General features: G+C 56.5%; 1 protein-coding gene across 2 annotated transcripts in view; it reads right to left on the bottom strand.

Annotated features, from left to right (window-relative positions):
• Positions 1-826: 826 nt before the first annotated feature.
• TTBK1 (tau tubulin kinase 1) overlaps positions 827-22,313 on the bottom strand; it is a 40,254-nt gene continuing 18,767 nt past the window's right edge. For both annotated transcript variants that reach the window (XM_072732413.1, XM_072732422.1), the window contains exons 14-15: positions 2,359-3,944; positions 827-1,683 (exon numbers count right to left, since the gene is read on the bottom strand). In XM_072732413.1, the coding sequence (XP_072588514.1) occupies positions 1,293-1,683; positions 2,359-3,944 (1,977 nt within the window). In that variant the 3' untranslated portion in view covers positions 827-1,292. The remainder of the gene's footprint in view (positions 1,684-2,358; positions 3,945-22,313) is intronic.

The following is a 22,313-nucleotide window of genomic DNA, read 5'->3' as shown; positions in this document are numbered from 1 at the left end:
GAGGGGACAGGCTGAAGGGTTAGCTGGGGGAGAAGGGGGCTTAGGCTGGACCCATCACACAAGCACACAATCTGGAAGTTAGCAGGGCCTTTCTGCCTTGAGTCCAGGGGCCAGCTGTCTGCCTATTTCTGCTGCCTCTGCCCACTGGGGGAGATGATGGTCTGATCCAGCCCACTCCCCCCACCCCAGGAGAACAGAAAGGGTGACCCGGCCAGAACTGAATCCCTGAATCTCTAAAGGGCCAGTGCAGAGAAGATGAAAACCAGCCATTCTTCACCTCCAGTGAACTCAAGAGAGAGGGAAGTTGGCTGAAACTGCAGCAGGCAGGACTGAGGTTAGATGGCAAGAAGGAATTCCTGATGGTGAGGGGTCCTGAGCACTAGATCAGGAGGCCAAGGGAGGGGTTGAAAACTTTTTTTAAAGCCCCCTCCAACTTCCCATTGGGAAACACCTGCCCAGGAAGGCAGCCCACACATACTCGATGGTTCCCACTGAGGACCCACACAAATTTATGGGGAGGAGGACTTTGCACCCTAAGGGTGCAGGAGAGCAGCCCCCCAATTACTTGCCCACTGCTCCCCACAGGGGTGTCCAGGATGGAGCTGACTTTGGGGCTGGTCAGACTTGCCTCCTCACACCTGAGTAGACCAAAGGCCCTTAGGTCCCAGCTCCTCACACACACACACATCCCAGCCCCCAGCCTGGTAGCTAAGAAGAGGCCTTTTGGACCACCACTGGCTCCCAGGAGATTGTGGGGTTGGCCCCCGGGCCCCTGGAACTTCCACTTCCGAAATCTGAGGCTGCCTTCTCAAAGGGGGAGGGGGTGGGTGCACTTGGGCTAGAAGAAGGCCGGGAGGAGGGAAAGGCGCCGCAGGTGGTGTAAGCAGAGGTCCCTGGGGGAGCACGGAGAGCAGCAGAGGCCTGGCGGGTGAGGGGAGCGTCCCCATTGGTGAAGTCCTCGGTGAAAAAGTGGCTGAGCCTTCCCCGGGGCGGAGGGTGAGTCTGCCCCACCCGAAGAGCGGCAGGGGGAGGGCAGGGGTCACGGAGAGGGGGCGGAGGACGGGGAGGCGGGCCCTGCCCCCGCGGCGCCGAGTGCCCCTCGGGCCGGGCCGGCAGGGGGCGCGACAAGTGCTGGCGCGCGTCCTCGCGGGTGCGGGCGGGAAGCTGGGGCCGCGGGTGGTGCGCGTCAGGCGCGTAAGGCTGTGCTGGGAGCTGTTTCAGTGTGGCCGGCTGCGGGTGGGGGGCCGGGGCCGGGGTCAGGGTGGGGGGCCCGCGGAGAGCCGCGCGCGTCATTATCTGGCCCCGGCCCGGCCCTCCGCGACCCCCGCCCGGCCTTTGGTTGCTGCGCGCTGAGTCTGGAGTTTCCCTCTGGGTCCTTTCTTGGGGCCCCCCGGGGAGGGGGTGCCATCGGGCTGGGCCCGGGCCTGCGGGGCGCCCCGGGGCGGGGGCCCCGCAGGCCGGGCCTGGTGCGAGGGGGAGGAGCTCTCCTTGCGGGACAGGGACTGGCTCCGGGGGGACGCGCTGGGATGGCGGGGCGCGGCGGAGGCGGACGGGCCCGGACTGCGCGGGGCGGGGGCCCTGGTGCCGGCTGGGGCTCGCCCGGGGCCCGGGCCGCGGCCCGGGGGCTGTTTGGGGCGGAGGTCAGCGGTGGCGGCCGACCCCGGAGGCTTCTGCAGCTGGAGCCTGCGGGAGGAGGGGAGGGGGCCGAAGGCAAGAGAAAATAGGAGGGCAAAGAAACAAAAAAGAAGAGACATTTTCAGAATCTGAGCACTGAGCCCTGGAGCCCTGCGTCCTCGAGCTGGCTGAGGCTGCGGAGACACGGCACAGGTGGATAAGCTAGGGCTGGGGCTGCATCCTCCAGGACAGGACCTCTAGGGCCACACACTCCCGGGCTGCTACCTGAGGGCTTGCTGCCGGCTTTCTTCGACGGTTCTATTTCATCTTTCAATGTCCACATGGATTTTACATTCTACTCTATAACCTACCGCTGTTTACATTGATATGAATAGTGTTTTCTCCCAACTACTCTGGTCTCAATCCTCCGGCTTCAAATGCCTCAGGGCACACCAGAGGCTATGTGTGAGCCCCAGGGACCCCCATGAACCTTTCCCAAGTTTGGCCTCCCTGGCCCCCCCTCCTCTACACATGTTCACTGTAGCCACCCACCTGAGCCCAGGGACAGGGCTGGGACCTGAGTCAGAAGGGACACTTAGTTGGGGAGGTGGTGAACAGGAGATGTAGCTGAGGGTCCATCCTGCATCCTCACGGGGCCCTGACCTTGGCTCTGGGGAAGCTCCTGCTGGTGGAGGCCTTCTGGGGTCACCATGTGCCCACCTCAGGCTGGCAGCAGTTTCTCACCTGCTGGTGATGGCTGTGTCCGATGCGGGGGCAGCGCCGTGGGGTCTGCCGGGGGACTGCTGGGCTGCGGCAGGCGTGGGCATGCGGATGCTGATGGGGCGGGGAATGCGGCTCCGCGTGGTGGCTGCCCGCCCCGCTTTCCTGGGGGCCGCGGGCTCTGAGGCAGGCGTGTCCTCCTCAGAGCCCGTGCCTGAGAGCGTCTCCGAGGCCCGGCGCTGCTCCTCACTGGAGGAGGACGAGGCCCCGGAGGCCAGCCGCAGCAGCAGGCGGCCCTGCCTCTTCTCCATCACCAGCCGCGCCAGGTCCTGCTGTGGTCGGGCCCTCTTGCCCCACCGCTCTTTGGCCGACAGGGAGCCCGAGGGCTCTGAGCCCGTGTCCTCCTCAGACAGCAGGACAGGGATCCGGCTCCTGGGGCGAGAGCCGGGCATGGCATGGCGGCTGGGGGAGATGGTGACCAGTTTCTCAGGGCCTGGCTCCAGTGGGGACGCTGGAGCTGGCCCGTTGGCAAGGGCTGGGCCATTGGGCAGTGAGTCTGTGGCCACCTCCGAGGGGGTGTCCCCTGGAGGGGCAGACAGAGCACAGCTCTCCAGCCCTGATGGGGCGATGCCGTTCTCCAGGGGCATGGAGGCCCCCTCCTCCACAGCCTTCCCGTCAGAGGGTGCCTCCAGACCCAGCTCACCCCCAGCACCCAGCTCCTCGGGCCGGGAGGCTTGTCCACCGGAAGACATAACGTTGAGGTGGGTTTTCTCTGCAATGTGCACAAAGGTCCTCTCAACTTTGGTGAAGGGTGAGGAGGTGACTGCCACTCCTCCTGCCCCTGTGGTCACTGCCCCAGCCCCTGGCCCTGTCCCAGGCCCAGGGGGCTTGGGCTCAGACTTGAGGACAGAGGACAGGGTGCCTGGCTCAGACACATCCAGCTGGCTGCCAGTGGGCTGGGGCCGCTCTTGCTGAGGAGTAAGGACAGCCAGAGTGCCCAGGTCAGGGTCAGGGGCCAGGTCGGCAGTGACGGGCGACTTCTTCATGTCGCCAGGGGAGACCAGCACCAGCGTTTTGGAGCCCTCCTCAGGCTCCAGGTCCCCGTCGGCCATGGAGGCCCGGCCCCTGGACTCCTTCTGGTCATCTGCCAAGAGTGTGGATGGGGCACCCTCTTGGCTCCGATCAGTGCTCCTTTCACTCCCATCACTGCTGGAGCCACTGCGAGGCCCCAGCACCTCCCCTAGAGCCACTGCCTCCTCCTCTTCTTCCTCCTCCTCCTCCTCCTCCTCCTCCTCCTCCTCCTCTTCTTCCTCTTCCTCCTCCTCCTCCTCTTCTTCCTCTTCCTCTTCCTCCTCCTCCTCTTCCTCCTCCTCTTCTTCCTCCTCCTCTTCTTCTTCCTCCTTCCCGTTAGCTTGAGGCTGAACAGGAGCCAGTGGGACCTGGGGGGTGGTGAGCAGCACGTGGGAGAAGCCCACCCTCCGGACCCTGTTGAGCAACCGAGCCCGTTCTCGGTAATCAGAGAGGTCTTTCTTGAAGTCCTGGTAGGGCAGGCTCAGAGGCACAGCTCGTGGGAGACCATTGACCTCGAACGGAGGCGCCACAGAGAACACCTGCAAAGGGCACACACAGGGACTCTCTGAGGTCACCTGCCTAGCTGGGCCCAAGGAGCCCTGGACTTCACCCACAAGCTGGGAGGCCCACTTGCCTAGGCGTGTGCACCACAGTGCGTGCTCCATGAGGAGGGACATTGGATCTGTTCTGTTCATTGCTCTATCCCCCAAGGCCTAGAATGGTCCCCGGCACCTAGTGAGTGCTCATCTCTCATGAAGGATTGTGTGCATGCTCCTATTCCCGTGAGGCCCCTGGCCCTGATCCTGGCAGTCTCTCTGTCTCCTGTCTCCCATCTCCCTCATTCATCTCTTTTCCTCCAAAACCCAGAACCAGGTCTAGTCCAGTCAGTAGTAGACAATGACAGCTGTAAGACATCATAGACACTATGTAGATCAACTCTCCCTTTGACAGAGGAGGAAACCAGGTCCAGGAAGAAGCAGCAGGTGTCTGGGTCAGCCCTCATTGCCTCCTCATAGAACACAGTTTCTCTGCAGCCAGGGAGTTGGCCACCAGGGCCGTCAGGGCCTGTGTAGGACCAGAGCAGAGTTCACCTGTCCTCTGCACCCCAACATGCAGGCTGGGCCCCTGGAGCCCCAGCACCCCCTTCCCTCCTCCCCTGTCCTGGCCTGTCAGTCAGGAACTGTCCAGCCCTCTACAGGTGTGTTTTGAGTCCACACTTCCTCCAGGAACTCACAGCTAGCTTATGAAGGGCAGTTTCTTTCCACTGAGTAAGTTTTCCCTTTTGAAGCTTTGGGCAGAGCCCTTGGCAATATGATGGCCTGTTCTTGGTTATCTAGACTCCTGCCACATCTCCCCTTAGCCTCCTTCCTTCCAGACTAGAAAGGCCTGCCCACTGTGTTCAGGAACTCAGTGCTCGCATCTTGTCTAGCTCTGCCCTAGTGAACACACTCATGCACACACACGTGCGAGTGCACACGCAAATACGTGCACATCTCCAGGCACCCCTAGTGCACCAGGCCCCATCAGCGCTAACACGTTTTTGTTTCAGGTGGGGATGGTGGTGAAGGTGGCCAGTGCTTTGTTGGCCTTTTTGAACATGCTGGGCCTTATCTTCCAAAACACAGCCCATCCAGCCCAGAGATCTGACACCTCCAACACTTTCAGGTGCCATCTAGACTTGCAGGGAGTCCTGCCAAGTATTCTTCCTAAACATCTGTGTCAGCTGCCTCAGCCCCAGGGGCACAGCCCTAACCTGCCTGGGGGTTCCCCAGCCATTGGCCTGTGTTCTTTTGCCAGCTCTGCCCATCTCTCCTCCCTACAGCTGCTAGAGTGATCTTCCTGAAACTTAAATCTGATCCTATCTCTGCTTCAAACATACAGAAACCCAGAGTAGCCCCACAGTCCTCAGGGGACAGTTCCAGTTCTTGGCTTGGCACATAACAACGCTGCCCCTCCCCCATGGGCTGGCTCCTACCTCCTCTAACCTCACTTCTAACAACTCCCTTGGATCCCTGCCTTGTGCTCTAGCCATGCTGATGCTACCACCAGTAGTTCCCTAAATGTATTATGCTTCTCCCACTCCTGTCTTTCCCTCTGGCAGTTTCCTCCGCCTGGGGTCCCTGTCATTCACTCTACTCACATAACACATACCTATCCTTCCTCTAAGACTGAGCTCCTTCCTGTCTAACCAGCCTTCCTTTTTTTTTTTTTTTTTAAGATTTTATTTATTTATTCATGAGAGACACAGAGAAAGAGAGGCAGAGACATAGGCAGAGACACAGGCAGAGGGAGAAGCAGACTCCATGGAGGGAGCCCGATGTGGGACTCGATCCCGGGACTCCAGGATCAGGCCCGGGGCCAAAGGCAGACGCTAAACCACTGAGCCACCCAGGGATCCCTCAACCAACCTTCCAAAAAAACCTTCCTGTTCATCTGCCAAGCAGGTGTCATCACCCTCCTTTCTACTTGTTCCCCCACATCTGTCCCTTAGAGACACTTCACTGAGCCCCTTGAGGATCTTCCTTCCTTCCTTCCTTCCTCCCTCCCTCCCTCCCTCTCTCCCTCCCTTCCTCCTTCTTTTTCTTTCTTTCTTTCTTTCTTTCTTTCTTTCTTTCTTTCTTTCTTCCTTCCTTCCTTCCTTCCTTTTCTTTCTTTCTTTCTTTCTTTCTTTCTTTCTTTCTTTCTTTCTCTCTCTCTCTTTCTTTCTTTCTTTCTTTCTTTCTTTCTTTCTTCTTTTCTTCTTTCTTCTTTTTTTCTTCTTTCTTCTTTCTTTCTTCCTTCCCTTCCTGAAGAAGTCCTGGAATGTCTATTGTCCTGGCCACCGTGGGGGAGGCTGTGAATCTGTGGATCATGTATTTACTAAGACAGATATGGTCCTTGTTTTCACAAAGTGTGCAATCTCTCTATTAGGAAGTAACGATTCAGTTGGAACTAGAGGATACCATGCTGAGTGAAATAAATCAGAGAAAGGCAATAATCATATGATCTCTTATGTGGAATTTAAGAAACAACACAGAGGATCATAGAGGAAGGGAAGGAAAAAGAAAATAAGACAAAATCAGAAAGGGAGACAAACCATGAGAGACTCTTAACTCTAGGAAACAAGGGACACCTGGGTGGCTCAGCGGTTGGGCATCTGTTTTTGGCTCAGGGTATGATCTGGGTCGGGGATCTAGTCCCACATTGGGCTCCCTGTGGGGAACCTGCTTCTCCCTCTGTCTTTGTCTCTGCTTCTCTCTGTGTCTCTCAGGAATAAAGAAATAAAATCTTAAAAAAAAAAAAAAAACTCTAGGAAACAAACTGAGGGAATATAGTGGGGGATGGGATAACTGGGTGATGGACACTGGCACGTGATGGGACGAGCATTGGATGTTATATACAACTGATGAATTGCTGAACTGTACCTCTAAAACTAATAATACACAATGTGTTAATTAATTGCATTTAAATTAAAAAAAAATGGGATGCCTGGGTGGCTCAGTGGTTTGGGGCCTACCTTTGGCCCAGGGCATGATCCTGGAGTCCTGGGATTGAGTCCTGCATCGGGTTCCCTGCATGGAGCCTGTTTCTCCCTCTGCCTGTGTCTCTGCCCCTCTCTCTCTCTCTCTCGAATAAATAAAATATTTTAAAAAAATTAAAAATTAAAAAAACCTACATTTGACCAAAAAGGAAATGAAATTGGGATAATGCATACTCCACAGAGGTTGTGATCATAAATGAGGTCACATAAGCAATGGGTCTAGCATAGAGCAGTTGCTCAATACACATCAGCTCCCTCCCACCCCCGCCTCCTGCCACCTTCCCTGCTCCTCTGGTTTGGACATCACTGCCTCCCTCCAACCCCAGCTATGCCTGGGTGCCACACCTATGGGAGATAGGGTGGCAAGAAGATAAAGGGCTCTCCCAGCTGAGGTGCCTGTGCAAAATAGCCCAAAGGCTGGTAGAGGCGAAGGCAGGAATCCCCAATGCTGAGGATCTGCCCAAGGCTGTGACTTCTCCCCTCCTCAACTGCCATAACCTTTCTCATGATCAGACCATCCATGAGGACGTGATAAGGGGGGGTGCAAGATGGGATAGCATGAGACCCCAGACAGGACCTTTGCCCACCCTCTCTGAGCCAGGCAGGGGACTTCTTAGAACATTGTCTTCTTCACATCTAGGCCAGAAGTCCCCAGCAATTGTTTTCTTTTTCTCACCATTCTCATTCTTCATGGATTCATTCATTCAGCAAACATTAAGCCCTGGTTCTGTGCCAGGCCTTGTGCTGGGGCCCTCTGCCGTGCTTAGTTACCAACAGTAAGGCGAAAGATGACTGGGCAGAGGTGGAGGGGGTGCTGTGAGATCCCGAGGTGCGCCCATGGCATAGATGCTGGGGACCCTACAGACAGACACAGAGCTCTGATCATGTCCCCCTCCTGTCCAGCTCAGAACTCGTTCACCCATCACCAGATGCATCCCACCCAGCAGCACCTCTGCCTATTTGCCCTGGCCTATCTCTAACACTTTAAGCATCCCTAGCAGAACTTCCTTTTCCTCTGGCCAGGCCCTGGATCTCTTTAGAAAAGCCCCATCCGGGCAGCCTGGGTGGCTCAGCAGTTTAGCGCCACCTTCAGCCCAGAGCATGATCCTGGAGGCCCGGGATCCAGTCCTACCTCAGGCTCCCTGCATGGAACCTCTTCTCCCTCTGCCTGTGTCTCTGCCTCTGTGTGTGTGTGTGTGTGTGTGTCTCTCGTGAATAAATAAATAGAATCTTTAAAAAAGAAAAAAAGAAGAAAAGAAAAGAAAAAAAAGAAGAAAAAAGAAAAGAAAAGAAAAGAGAAAAGAAAAGAAAAGAAAAAAGAAAAGAAAGAAAAGAAAAGAAAAGAAAAGAAAAGAAAAGAAAAGAAAAGAAAAGAAAAGAAAAGAAAAGAAAAGAAAAGAAAAGAAAAGGGGATCCCTGGGTGGCTCAGCGGTTTAGCGCCTGCCTTCGGCCCAGGGCGTGATCCTGGAGGCCCAGGATCGAGTCCCACATTGGGCTCCCAGCATGGAGCCTGCTTCTCCCTCCTCCTGTGTCGTCTCTGCCTCTCTTTCTCTCTATGTCTATCATAAATAAATAAATAAATCTTAAAAAAAAAAAAAAAGAAAAGAAAAGCCCCATCGATAGGACAGACCCTCCACTCACAGTGTCCATGTTAGATGATCATATCTGGAACCCTCTCTCCTTCCATCTCAAAGCCCTCCCTTCTGTTGTGTTTTGTTTCTTTTTTTGTTTTGTTTTGTTTTTTTTTCTTTTAAGACTTTATTTATTTATTCGAGAAAGGCAGAGACATAGGCAGAGGGAGAAGCAGGCTCCCCCCAGGGAACCCAGTGTAGGACTCTATCCCAGGACCCCGGGATCTGAAGGCAGACAATCAACCGCTGAGCCACCCAGGCATCCTGCTCTCACCTTCTGTTACGTGGGAGGGACGGACACTGAGAACTGAAATCAGGCATCAGTGACAATGTCAGATTAGGAAACAGGCCTGGAGAGGGGCACCGGCACACCCACTTCACAAAGCATATCGACCAGGTGGCCCAGAGCCCCAAACTCTTTCCATCACCTCACTGGCCTCCCACCCTCCCATGCAGGGAAAGCTGAGACCCTCTGCCCTATAGCAGGAAGAGCCACGAACCTCAGAGTGGGGACAGCTTTGCCCCAAGGATCACTGACCAGCCCATGGGCATCTGGACATGCTGGTTTGTTTTTTTTTTTCATGCTGGGTTTTCCATTTCAGAATACCTCCACCACTCCCCATCTGGCTTCTTGCTGGGGAGGGCAGGCCTGGGCTCAAGTTTCTCCCTCCTCAGAGAATGGCAAGTCCTTCACACTCTTCCAGCCTCTCCTGAATGCCTGAGCTCAGTGAATATTCATCCATTTGCCCATGCCGTCCTGTGCTTGTTCATTCCACCAGTGATATTAGACCTTAGGCCGCCTCTGCATGCTTGGCCCTGTAGGCTTGCAGACCCCATGGGAGGAGGACAGCAGTGACACTCTCCCATTTCAGCTCAGAGGGCAACAAGTGTACTGGGTGTCAACAAGGGAAAATCAGGGCCTGGGGATCTCACACCTTCCTACTCCCTTCCCAAGACAAGCGACCCTTTATGATTCTAATTTGCTTATTGTGGTTCTCCAGTTGGCTTGGCACAGTTTTATCTGGGGGTGTTTTTTAAACCTACAGAACCCTGAGTCCTACTCACCCCCTCCCAGATTCTGTAGGTCATGTCTCCCCCCTGTCCAGCTGGCCCAGCCACATCTCTCTGTTTTAAAGCTCCCTGGTGATTCTGATGGAGTTTCATGAAACGCGGATGTGGTAAGGGTGAATCATGGAGGAGGGGAGGCAGGCCACTGGAGCTGAGACCCTCAGAGAGAATGAAAGCCCTCATCCTCCCCTGGTCTCCACTGAGCCAGACCCAAAGGCTTCAGAGCCCTGCCAAGTCCATGTTTACTCCAGTGAACAGGAAAAGTGGAAGGAGGTGGATGGAGCAGCCTCTGATCCCTCCCTGTCATCAAAACTGGGCTCTCTTCAGCCTTGACTTGTCTGATACCAGCAACATGGGACACCAGGGACAGGTTACCCCACTCTCCAGACAGAGTACAGAGAGCAGCTCTCCTGCTTGGACCCTGGCCAAGCCCAGACCCTGCACACTGCACTTCAGCGCACAGTCCCAAGGCCAGAGAAGGGGGGCTGCTGAGTGATCAAAGCCAGAGGCTGGGCCGTGACACCTTCTAGCTCCCCAGCAATCCTCTCACAGCAGTGCCCCCCCTCCCTTAGCAGCCACCCCAGGCACACTTCCCACCTCTCCTCCTCCTCAGGGGAACCCGATTGCCATAATTGCCCCCCCTGAAAACTGGATATGAGAAGGAAGCAGTGCAGCCCCCTCTGCCTACCACCGCCTTTCCCAGTTTCTCACTTGTCTATCTGTCTGGGTCTCTGCTCTCAAACCATATCTGCCAAGCCAGGAGCCCTCCCTTGGCTCCTCCACCCCACCCCCCAAAGTGCCACCTGCCTGAGCACACTGGCTGTGGACATTCATCTGGGTGGAAGGGGTAAGATGACCTGAAGTGGTTGCCTACCCTACATCTATACATATCTTCGCACTCTTGACTCTCAGATCTGTGTCCCCAGCCCATCCTTGCCTGTCCCAGGGCTAGGAGCTGACAGTATGGGGACATTCTGAATGCTCCTGGGTGTGTGTGTGTGTGTGTGTGTGTGTGTGAAGAAATGCATCCATAGGGATCCCTGGGTGGCGCAGCGGTTTGGCGCCTGCCTTTGGCCCAGGGCGCGATCCTGGAGACCCGGGATCGAATCCCACATCAGGCTCCTGGTGCATGGAGCCTGCTTCTCCCTCTGCCTGTGTCTCTGCCTCTCTCTCTCTCTCTGTATGACTATCATAAATAAATAAAAAATTAAAAAAAAAAAAAAGAAATGCATCCATAGCTTGCCCTCTAGCGGCCCCCATACTTGCTCTAGGCTCCAAGGAGTGAAGTGTGGCCCCATGGACTAGGGTCCGGGACACAGAGAAGGAGGGAGAGCCTCCTCCCCTCTTACACCTTCTCTCTCTACAGGACCCAAAGTCTCTGTAATCCTCTCCTTCCTGTCCCACTCCTCTCATGGACCTCAACCCATATTCTCTCCCCACCCATCCCCACCCCCAGGCTTTGTACAATCCACTCTCTCACTGATCCCCCTGGACAGACCACTATCCCCCAGGCCAGAGCTATCTGAGATCCCCCATCAGAGCAGAGGGGCAGGGAAAGGCTCCCAGGTCCTTTCACAGGGCTCTCTGGCTTCCTTACACACACACACACACACACACACACACACACACACACACAGAATTGGCTTCCATCAACTGATTCACAGAGAACAGATCTAACTGCTCACCCTCCTACTTCCCATCCCTCCTCCTGCAAGTTGACAATGTGGAGGGGGTCCCCAGAGACCAGGGTCCATCTCCAAAACCTTCTTCTGGGTGAAAGGAGGCAGCCAGCAGGGTGAGGGTTACTGGAGTCTAACCAGGAGGAAACCTCCTAGGGTTCCCCTCCCAGGCACCACTCATCCTTGTCTTAGGGAAGGTAGGGTTGGATCCATTAACCTGGAATTCCACTCCCTACCCCACCCCCATTCCAGAATCAGCAAAACTAGGCCCTGCCTTTTGCCCAGCCCGGCACCCCAGAGTTAGGGTCTGCATCCAGTGGTGGGTTAGGAAGGATGATGAAAAGAAAGCAGGCGAGGCGCAGGTTCCTGGAAGGCGTCTTTAATCAGGATTTGGTAGTACACAAGCTCTCCGGATTGTCTGCATTAACATACAGGGACTTAAAAAGGCACAAGATCCCTCGCACAGCGACGCGTGACGGCGGGGCGCCCCCCACCCCCACCCGTGCGCGGCCCTGTGCGCGTGAGTGCGTGTCCGTGTCCCACCCCCGTGGCGGCGCCGCGCGTGTGCGTGTCGGTTTCAAGTGTTGGATTTGTACAGTACTCGCAGTCTAGGGGCGGGGGCTCAGTGCATGCTTTTCCACCCGGGCCCAGAGCCCCCCGACGCCGCTATGTACACTGAGGACGCACCCCGGAGAGAGAAAGGAAAAAAAAGCGTCCCATCTTCCTGTGTGTGTGTGTGGTTTTGAGTTTTCGTGCATGCTTATGCTGGCCGGGTCGGGGAATAGTGCAAGCTTATAATACAGTATTATTGCAGTACAAAAGGGGGGGGTATAATGGGAGGGGGAGGCTTAGGAATAAACTGGCTGGAATTCGGGACTTCCGGAAGGGTCCTCTCCCCAACCCCCTTCCCATCCCTCGCTCCTCTCCCCACCGCGATTAGGAAGCGTCTCCCGACGCCGGGAGGGGATCCTCGGGTCCCGGGAAGGAAGGGGCTCAGCTGGGCCCGGGGCTGAGCTTCCCCCTCCCACCAGTCCCACTCTCAGGGGGCAGGGGCCACCCTCTCCTTGCTAAATACTGTCAAACGTAAGGGCCCCCCACCCCGTCTGCTCCCCCGCGGAAGCCTCTCCAATGGGGGAGGGGGGTCGACGGAGCAAGTGCAAAGGAAGCAGATGTTGGTCCCTGAGATTTATTTTCGGGGTGGGGAGGGAGAACAGCTGGAAGTGGGGGCATGTGTGAGACCCCCCAGGGCCCTCAGTCGTGGAGCGGGGTGGGGCACAGGAGACACGGGCGTGGAGGCGCGGGCAAAAAGGGGGTGTCGGGTGGCTCTGAGAGACCGAGGCTCAAAGCTTGGCTCCCCCCTCAACTCTGGGCTCTTTGGCATCCAATTGCAAGGCCAATTTTGAGGGGCAGGGGAGGCTGTGGGCGGCGAGGTAACAGGGATCGGGGGTGGGGCGACGGGGGCCCTTGGAGCCGTGAGAACCCAGCTCCCCCTCCCAGCCCCTCGTCTGCACCCCAGCCCTGGAAGCACTGAGGGGCGAGCCCCCCCCGCCCCGGGGCCGGGGGCCGGCGGCCGCGAGCCGGCGGGGGAAAGCAAACCGAGGGGGCGCGAGTGCGGGGCGGCAGGGAGGGCTCCCCGGGGGCGGGGGTACTTTAGCAGCAGGCAGCTCCGCGAGGGGTGGGGCTCAGGTCCGCGGGGGCGCGCGGGGGCGGGGCGGGGGCGGGGCCGCCGGCTGGGGGCGGGGCCCGGGGCCGGCCGGTACCCCGGTCGCGCGCGTAGCAGCTAGTGAAAAAGACGGACCGTACATTCGAGGCGCGCGGGCCGCGGGTGCCGGCGTGGGGGGCGGGCCCCGGGGCGGGAGCGGGGCGGGAGCGGCGCGGGGTCCTGCGGCAGTGGAGTTCTAGACCTGCGGGAGGTGCCCGGAAGCGCGACCCCGGTGCTCTCCCGGCCGGGGGCTGCTAGTTTGCTGTCCCGAGAGTGGATGAAATGGGCGCGCAGCGATGGGGCGTGCGTGTGCATGTGCGTGTGCGTGTGAGGGCCAGTTAGTTGTGGCAAGGTGAACCCCACCTCACCACCCCCGCACCCGCAAAGCCTGTGCAGGTAGAAGGGAGGGTAAGTGGTGGGACTGTGGGCGGCGGAGCCAAGTGGAAGGCGCGGTCTAGGGGGGTTCCCAGAGTCCTTGGGCTTCATTGCCCCTCCCCCCCACTGTTTCTCAACTCTCCTTGGGGGAAGGGGTCCACTCAGGCTCCGGGGTGTCCTGAGCTGGGAAGCCCATTGGGTGGTATGGGGAACCATTGGGGATATTTGAGGGATGTGGTCCTCAGGCTGGGAGCCTCTCCCTTAGGGAGAAGGATGCTTTAAAATTTTCGGAGGCTGACCCACAAGTCCCAGGGGACACCTCTGTCCTTAATGAGAATAATGCCAACTTTGGGGACATGCCCCCCAACTTAAGGAGAATGATTTGCCACACTCCTTGTTACCAAGGACTGCCTATGGGGGTGGGCTGAGTCCTGCCCTTGGGCTGGAACCTCAGTGGAGTTTGGGGTAGGTGGGGTGATGGGCAGGCCCTCCTTAGGGTCTATGCGTCCATCCTCAGGTACCAAATCAACCCAAAGACGGCAGAGGATATTCGGTTCTGCCACAGCCAGGGGCCCACACAGTCTCCCCCGGCCACTCCATATAGACACATTTGCTGCAGCTCCTCTGCCATCCAGTGGCCCAAGCTCCCTCCACCACTGCCTGAACAGACAGCACCACCCCTCCCCAGAAAAAGGGACCGAGGCAGGGCAGAGGAGAGAAAAGGAGAGTCCTGGGACCCTCTACAGAAAGGGCCCCTAACTTTTCCTGGGATCGAAGGGGTCTGCCCACCCCTCTTGGCTAGGGAAGCAAAAGTTAACATACCAGCATGGCTCAGAGGTGCCATCATTCCCCCTCATGGTGGGCAAGGCTCAGCCCATTTTCCCCAAAACTGGAAACCCGGAGGGAGATTGATGGGTTCAGGATGCTAGTGGTTGGGGTGAGTGTTGAGTGGTTATTGCTGTGACACAAGCTGCCTCGAATGCGTGGGGATGTCTATTCATCACTGAGAATTCACTAGAGCGTTTTTCACTGACCCAGGGTCCTGCGCCATCAGAAAAAGTACTGAGGGGGACCTTACTTACCACAAACAAGTCCACTGGCCCACAAACACATTCAGGCACACAAACCATGAGGTCACCGACATGTACACACAACACACACCACACAGCGCCACTGGCCATGAGCCTCCTCCTCTAAGAAGCCCACCTGATTTGAGTTCCTAGAAAGAACACCACCCCCCCTTAAAGTGCTGCAGCCTTGGACTGAAGGGGGTGGGGAGTCCTCAGGCTCACAGAGGTTGCAAACTGAGTTCAAGTCTCTGCCCTCAAACCAGTTTTGTTTGGCTCACAGTGATTTTTTTCTTTTAAAAAATTGTTTTTTAAAATTTGATGCCAATAATTAAAAATTGGATGATTTCACAGAAAAATTGGAAGATTGTGGCAACAGTTAGCTGAGCTGAGGATGGGAGGAGTGTGTCTCCCATTTTCCACAGTCCCCAAACCTGGCCACTCTTTGACACAGCTTGGCTCCTGTTGAGGTGTGAGTTGTTGACACTCAAATCCCCATGGCCAGTGCTCACCAATGCCCGTGCCTGCCCCATCTGTGAGTCTGAAGCCTAGGACTCCCCCACTACCTCAAGGTCATGATTCTGAGCACCTGCCTTCTCACTGTAGCTCTTACTCCACTTGCTGAATCTCCAGAGCTGCTTTGGGATGCTTGGATTTGTGGGACGGAGAGGGTGGTGTCTCTGGAGAGAGAGAGTAGGCCACCCCAACCAACTCTGGAGTGACCCCCACACACACACCATCCCCCACCGAGGTGGGAATGGAGAAGGAGGGGAAGTCTGGCTCACAGACAACTCCCTTCCTCTTGGAGAGAGGAGGGGCCAAGCAGAAAGGACAGTAAATACATCACTATGCAGACTAAAATGCTCTAAAACTCCCATCAAAAAACAAGACCTCAGTTATTCGGCATTGGCGGGTGTTTTTATGTTTTTGTAAATTAAACATTCTGATTAATCCATTAAATGCAGATAATACTGGGATCGACCTCCTAGGCTATTATGAGGATTAAATGAGTTAATTTTGTAAAGTGCTTAGATCACTGCCTGGCACATACTCTGCACTGTGTGCCAGTGACCGTTTAATAAAATAAAAAGATTAATAATTGGAAGCCATCTCTATATGCAGGGCGTGACTATAAAGTACAAAAACACCATTTTCAAAGTACAGCAAGGAGTGCTGCCTCTTTTCAAAGCTGACCCTGGGGAGGCTGGGCACTATCCCCCAGCAGGGAATTATTTCTTGAAACATTCTGACTTCCTCTTTGGGAAATCCTTTGGAGAAAGAGCTCGACAACACTGCAGACTCACAACTTTCCTACGAAGCCTGAGACCTAGAGACAAGGAACTCAACTCCAAAACAGACATGGCTCTGCCGAGCTGCACATGAACTTGACCCAACACACGTGGCTTCAAATGGCCTTCACTATTTCCAGAAATCAGAGCCACCATCAAAAGATAATCATGTTATCAAGATCACTCCTGTTGGCTCTGAGCTTTATAGCTCACAAGATGCTCTCCCTGCCACCAGAGAGGGTATGCAAGAGGATATCCCTCAAAGGACAAAATGTTTGAGTTATGATCATACTTTAGAGGTCACATCTTCTCCCACAGGTATCAGTTTTGGGGTGTGTGTGTGTGTGTGTGTGTGTGTCTGAAAATTCAGCTACCTTTGGAATGCTTAATAGGATTCCCTACCTCCAAAGGTTTTGGAAACAGAAACATGTATTTAATGCTAAAACGAGGCTGAAGCTAGTGCCATCATCTTTGATAAGTCACAAGGCACTTTGGGATCTTAGAGTACCTCAGGGTTCTGGTCATTAAGTTGGGAGCTGTGCTCAGGTAATGGAACCCTCTGGAAGGGAATGCCGGATAACAGAGTGCTTGGTTTCATCTAACCCCGGATAGTATGGGCCTTCCCCCACGGCTGCTGACTTTTGGAGCTGCTGGTGGACAGACTCCCTTTCACTTCACCCTCTGCCACTAGCTGGGGAGGATGGGGAAGAGGGCTGGAGGGTAGAGGGGGAGGGCAGGGGGCAGTGCCAGAAGGCAAGGCGGGAGTGGGGTTACTGTTCATCCCACCCCCTAACCTTTGTGCTTTGTGTTTTCTGTCCTTTCTTTTCAAGGGTTCTACCCTGGCCCCTCCTCTACCCTCTGCCATAGCAGGGTACAGAGCCACCCCAAAACAGACTGGAGGGCAACAGAGGCTTGGACTTGGGGAGGTTCAAAAGTGAGCAGCTAGGATGCAGTGCATGAGGGTGAGGCACAAGTCCTAGGGCATGAATCTGGCTTTCATTCCTAGATGAGGAAGGGGCTCTTGGCCCAGACATCTTCAACAAAGAACAGATTTTGAGAAAAGAATATAGTGGGTGTGGGCATAGCTGAGGTGAATGAGCTATACACAGTGCCAGCCGTCCCTGAGGACACTTCAGCCGAACAGCACTGCCCACTCACTTAGGACATCCCCAAGCTGGGGTAAGGACCCTGAGGCCTCTACTCCAGCCAGAGATAGCTGGGGAGTTGAGGGAGTTGAGTTGGGAAGGAAGAAGTCAAGGGGGCAAAGAGGGTAGAGAGAGGAGCCAGGATGAGACTAGGTACATAGGAAACTACCAAGGACTGCACAAATATTTTTCTGACTCCCTGACACACACACTGCACCTTCACACATGTCTCCACACATAGGACTGCAACACTGCAGATTCAGTGGTGTCATTCACACTAGGGTCCATGTAAATGGTACTCTCTGGATTTGTGCAGTGCACAGCCTGAGCATCTATCCATGGCCACCCTGCCACATGCACAAGTGCTCATATATAAGCACACTCATACTCACAAGCATACGTGCATGCACACAAGCATATACACAGATGCAGTCTCAATGCAATAAATATTTTGCAAACCTTCGGGTCTCATCCCTTCCTTCCCTTTCTGTATAGGCACTACCCTTCCTGGCACCCTCTTCACCTCTTCACCACTACTCCATTGCCCAGGGAAACAGGTGCTGGCTGTCAAGGGCAGGAATGAGGAAAGGGAACCTTGGAGGTCCCTGTGGTGACAGGTTGGGGGCTAAGAAATGAGCAGAAAGGACATAGCAATCTGGCATCCTGACCCTCCAGCCAGCTCCATGTCGCCGGCTGATGCACCTACCCTGTGCTCTGTCTTCACCATGGCGCCTGGGGGCCAACCGGCTTGGCTGAGCACCTACAGGAAGGAGTCCGCCTCTAAGAGGAGGCACCTGTGGGGCTGCTGCTGTCTGGGATTTGTCCTGAGCTCACAGGTGCTACCTCGTCCTTAACAACCACCCTCTCTGCCACTGCTTCTAGATCAGGTCCCTCCACTCCTCGGCTCCAGCTTCTTCCGAGGGGCAGATGCCAGGCCCCCACTCATCTAGCCTCAGCTCCTAAGGAGCTGGGCCAGGTGACCAAACCCAGCAGGGGGTGATGGCACATGCCTTGGGTGAAGAGCAGCCTCCAGACTGGGTCCGATGTGGGAGGTGGGGGCTCTGTCCTCTGTGACAATGGCATGGGGAAGGCTCACTGGGTCACAGGACTGCTCCCTGCCCGCTCACTGAGTATGGAGGCACCCGGCACATACAAACCCCAAGCCCCGCTGGCCAGGCCCGCGTCTCAGACACAGGGCCCGAGCCTTGCCCCGTGCAGACGGTGCCAGTCTCCAGGGCCCTGCCCCCGCCCTGCCAAGGAATCGCAGACTAAACGGAATCAACTCGGGGCTAGACGGACCTGACCCAGCCTGGTCTCCGACGCCCTGCTTTCCACTGGACTCTGGACGCACTGGTGGCTCCAGCCCAGCGTCTGTGCGCTGCCCCTGCCGCTGCACCAACGGCCCCACCGCTCCCTGCACCATGGGGCTGGCACCGAGCCGTGGGAGCGCGGGCGGGGTGGGGGCGGTACAGTACGGTGGGCCGGCTGGGGGGCTGTATTGCGAGGGGGCGGGATGGGTGTGTGTGTGGTTATTGCGTCCTGGGAAGGAACCGTGGTCTCTGCCTGCGCCCCGCCCCCCCCACCTGCCCCCTCCAGGAGGGGGGGGAGCCCAGCCTAGGTCTTGTGGGTGAAGCGGGCCCACACCTGCTGCAGCTGGGACCGCGAGATGCGGAGCACCGAGGGCACGAGTCTGTGGTTGCCGGCGGCCAGGGGCGCGTGGCGCCGGTGGGGCGCCCGCACGGGGCTGCTCTCCGCCGAGCGGCTGCGCTGAATGAGCGAACCGGAGGAGCCGCCGCCGCCGGGGTGAGGGTAATGCTCGGTCTCCAGCGTGGAGGAGGAGAACACGGAGGACGCCAGTCGTCGCAGAGGGCTGTACCGCGGGAGGGAGTGCCCCGAGAGTCTGTCCTCCTCCAACTGAAAGAGACCAAGAGAGTGGAGGGAAAAGAGGCGTCAGGCACAGACTCGACAGCTCCGTCTCGGGGGCCACCCGCCGCTCACAGCCCCTGCGGCGCTGGCGTCCCGGCCGGGGTGGGGGGGTGCGCACCGCCCCGACCGCCTCAGCCCCTGGGCGCAGGCCGCCAGCTCCCTTCCCGCCGCTCCTCCTCCTCGCCGGCCCTCCTCACGCCGCGGCCTCCTTGCAGAGACCTTGGCCACTCAGCTCCCCGCGCAGCCTTGCTGCCTGAGCCCGGCCCGCCCGGCCGGAGTTTCCTGGGGCAGAGGAATCCTCCCCCTCAGGAAGGCCCTTCTGCAGCTGCTCCTGCCACCTGGCCCCCCAGCTGTTCTCCGTACTCCTCACTCCCTGCGGCCCTCTGCCCCCACGGCAGCCAGCACAGGCCTCTGCAGCCCAGCTTCTCCTGTTCGCATCCCCCCATTTCCGACCTGGGTGGGACCTCAAGCAAGTGACTTCACTCCTCGTGCCTCAGCTGCCTCCCCTGTAAAATGCGGATGGCGATGCTTCCCACTTCCTAAGGCTGTCATTCCGCTTAGGTGTTAGGACGTGCACAGCCCTTTGGACGGCGGTGGAGTAAACACTGTGTCGTGTGAGCTTTCTGATTATCCTTTAAGTCACTCTTCAGAGTGAGGAGAGGAACAGGGCACTGGTAGGAGGAGGGGCAGACTGCCACCATTTCTCCAAAGTGGCTTTCGCCCTGTCCCTTCCCCAGCTGCTGGCTGAGCCACAGCTCAGTGCCCTCCTGCACTCCTACCCTTGGAGGGGAAAAGGGAACATGGGCCTGTGTGTCCCAGGCCTGTGGGGATGGAAGTGCTGGCTTGGGTGTCACCAGACCTTTTCCACCTTGACCCCTAGCTCTTCCTGTGACTGAAACCAGTTTAAATAGCTTTTGGTGGGGCCTGAGGATGGGCTGGGCCAGCTGCCAGAGAGCCGAAGGAGGAGCAGGCCCAGGACACTCAGCTCCAGTGTCCTCCTTGTAGATGTCAAATGGGGGCAGAGGAATCCAACATGGAACCTCCACCAGAGAGGGGAGGAGAGAGAACATTCTGATGGGAGTGTCTTTGCCCCCACCCTGCTTTCCCTTCTGCTTCTCTTTGGCCAAGTCTAGGATCCTTCTGAGCTGGTCCCAGCTGCCCTGAAGATTAGGGGTATAAGGCCCTCCATCCAAAAGACAGGCGTCTCAGTAGCTGCACATAGCTCCTCTCACAGCACATGTGTGTAGCTTGAGCTTAACACCCCAGCCAGAGTTTGGTCACCTTCCAGGGGGAGCTAATCCCAGCATGCTCCTGCCCCTTCAATCACCTTCCATGCCCAGCTGAAGTACTACCTTAGTGAGATCACCCAGCTTCCCCGGGCAGGCTCCCTATTCTAGCAAAGAAGAGTTCTCCCTTATCTACCTTATGGCCTTTGGCAATAAACATCCATGTCCACACCTTGGCATCCTCGCCCCACCTCTCTAGAGTATGAGCTCCAAAAGGGGCAGGACCATGAAGCCTTGTTCATCTCTGGCCTCCCAGGCCCCAGCACGCTGCCCGGCACATGGCAGAGAAATGCCCTAGTGGCTGCCAAGCAAAGGTCCATGTACTCAGAGAATGCTGACCTGCTGTGTTATCAGCCAGAGACAACCGGCAAAGGATGGCAAACATCCTTCCCCCAAATCACACACTCTGCTGTTTTCCCCTCTGCCTTAGCTTTCTAGCCACTTCAAATTTGCACCTTAAATTCCTTGGAGAAGAAAGTGAGGTGTATGTAAAGAAAAAGTTTAAAGTATCATGGCATTCACACCAAGGAACAATAAATGCTCTAAAATTGCACCTGGTTCCACATTATCCCTGTCCCTGCTCCCCATGGTGGGTAGGTGACAGCATTGCGGGTGCTCATATCTTTAAGGATCACTGTTAGGAGGAAGCTCACATATCAGACGCTGAGCAGGGCAAGCTAGATCTAGGAGGGAATTCCCCACAGGCAGGTGGCAGGGTGGGGAGTCCACAAACTGATTCCATGTGCGGCCGGGTTTCGGAGCCCCCACACAGGCTGGATCAGGACTCCCTCCGGATCAAAGAAAGAAGGAACAAGTGAGCCAGTCCACTCTCCGTCTTCCTCTGCCCTTGACAAGGAGGGTCTCTGCTTCACCTATACCGTGCTGTACTGAGATATTTGGTAAAATGTGTCACCCCCCCCATGTGCTCACACACAGACATACACATGCACGCACACATGTGCACGCGCATACACACGCAGAGGCCACTGCACACTGCTGTGCCCAAGGCACACCTGCTGACATGGCTCAGCCAGTGGGTGCACACACATGTGTGCACGGCCCACATACATTGTACTCAGGCTCTCTCTGGCCTGTGTTTGCTCCTCTCCTAAACACACAGGCCTCAGACAGCACTCACCTGGCTTTACCTCTTGAACCCTGGTGACCCTGGGCTAAAGGATTAGCTCTCCCCAGCCTCAGTTTCCTTATCTTTTAAGGGACGGGGCGGGGGGTTGCTTTATTTATGTTACTGTTTTAAGGAAGACACGCGTGAAATATGTGAGGTGCTGATCCCAGTGCAGCTCTGGTCCCTGTCACTGGGATCATTGCTCTGATTATTATCAGCCCTCCAGCTTTGCCATCCCAGCTTCTGGGGTTCTCTGTGCTCCCGCAGACCCACTGCATGCCCAGTAGACATGCTACTGTGTGCACAACCTGCCTCGAAGTGCACTCCTGAGCTAAGCAGACACGGCAACACACACACACAGCTGAAGAATGCTAACCAACTTCGCTGCTAGGGCTGTGGGGGAACCAAGGCCTGCAAACACCTAACACCCCCTCCAGATACATATAGCTCATCACCTGCCCTCAGCACAAGCAGAACCTGACCCCAAAACACTGAGACTTTCCAGGAGGATCATGCCCACCTCCCCAACTCTCTCTCCCTACCTCCTTGGCAGGACTCCCCCAGCGGAAGGACATTTTCCAGGACCTGGAAGGAATCTGAAGGTAAGGAAAACCTCCCAGATAGCTCAGCTCCCTCTCTGAGATCCAGGTGGCCTGCAGTCACCAGAAGGCGACCAGCAGAAAGCCCAGGTCCAGAGCCTCAGCCTCCTGACTTGGATTCTGGGTTGTCTCTCTACCCTGTGCCACCAATGGTCAGTCTCCCTCTGCAACTCTGCATTTCTGGTGGGACCACATGACCTTTGAGGCCTCTGGTGCCCGGCAGAGGCTAGAAGCTCAGGAAGTGTAGAAGGACTAGGTACTGAGCAAATGAATGAGTGCAGGAAAAAATCAGAGGGGAGCCGGGCAGATGTGGCTCCGTCCCCTGCATTCCCGGTGCTGCCCTGGTGGGAAGAATGTCCCCAACACGGTCAGTCTGCTGGCCCCACACCCTGCCCTGGCTGAGCCTCCAGCTCAGGTTGGCTAGGACCTCTCCAGGTGGGGGCTCAGAGTTCCCACTTTCTGAGCCCTCAATTTTCCAGAGTCCAGGGCACAGCT

The sequence above is a fragment of the Vulpes vulpes genome, chromosome 1, assembly GCF_048418805.1.
Source record: "Vulpes vulpes isolate BD-2025 chromosome 1, VulVul3, whole genome shotgun sequence".
NCBI classification, from domain to species: Eukaryota; Metazoa; Chordata; class Mammalia; order Carnivora; family Canidae; genus Vulpes; species Vulpes vulpes.
The sequence above is the reverse complement of the archived record's forward strand: the minus strand, read 5'-3'. Positions and strand labels throughout refer to the sequence as shown.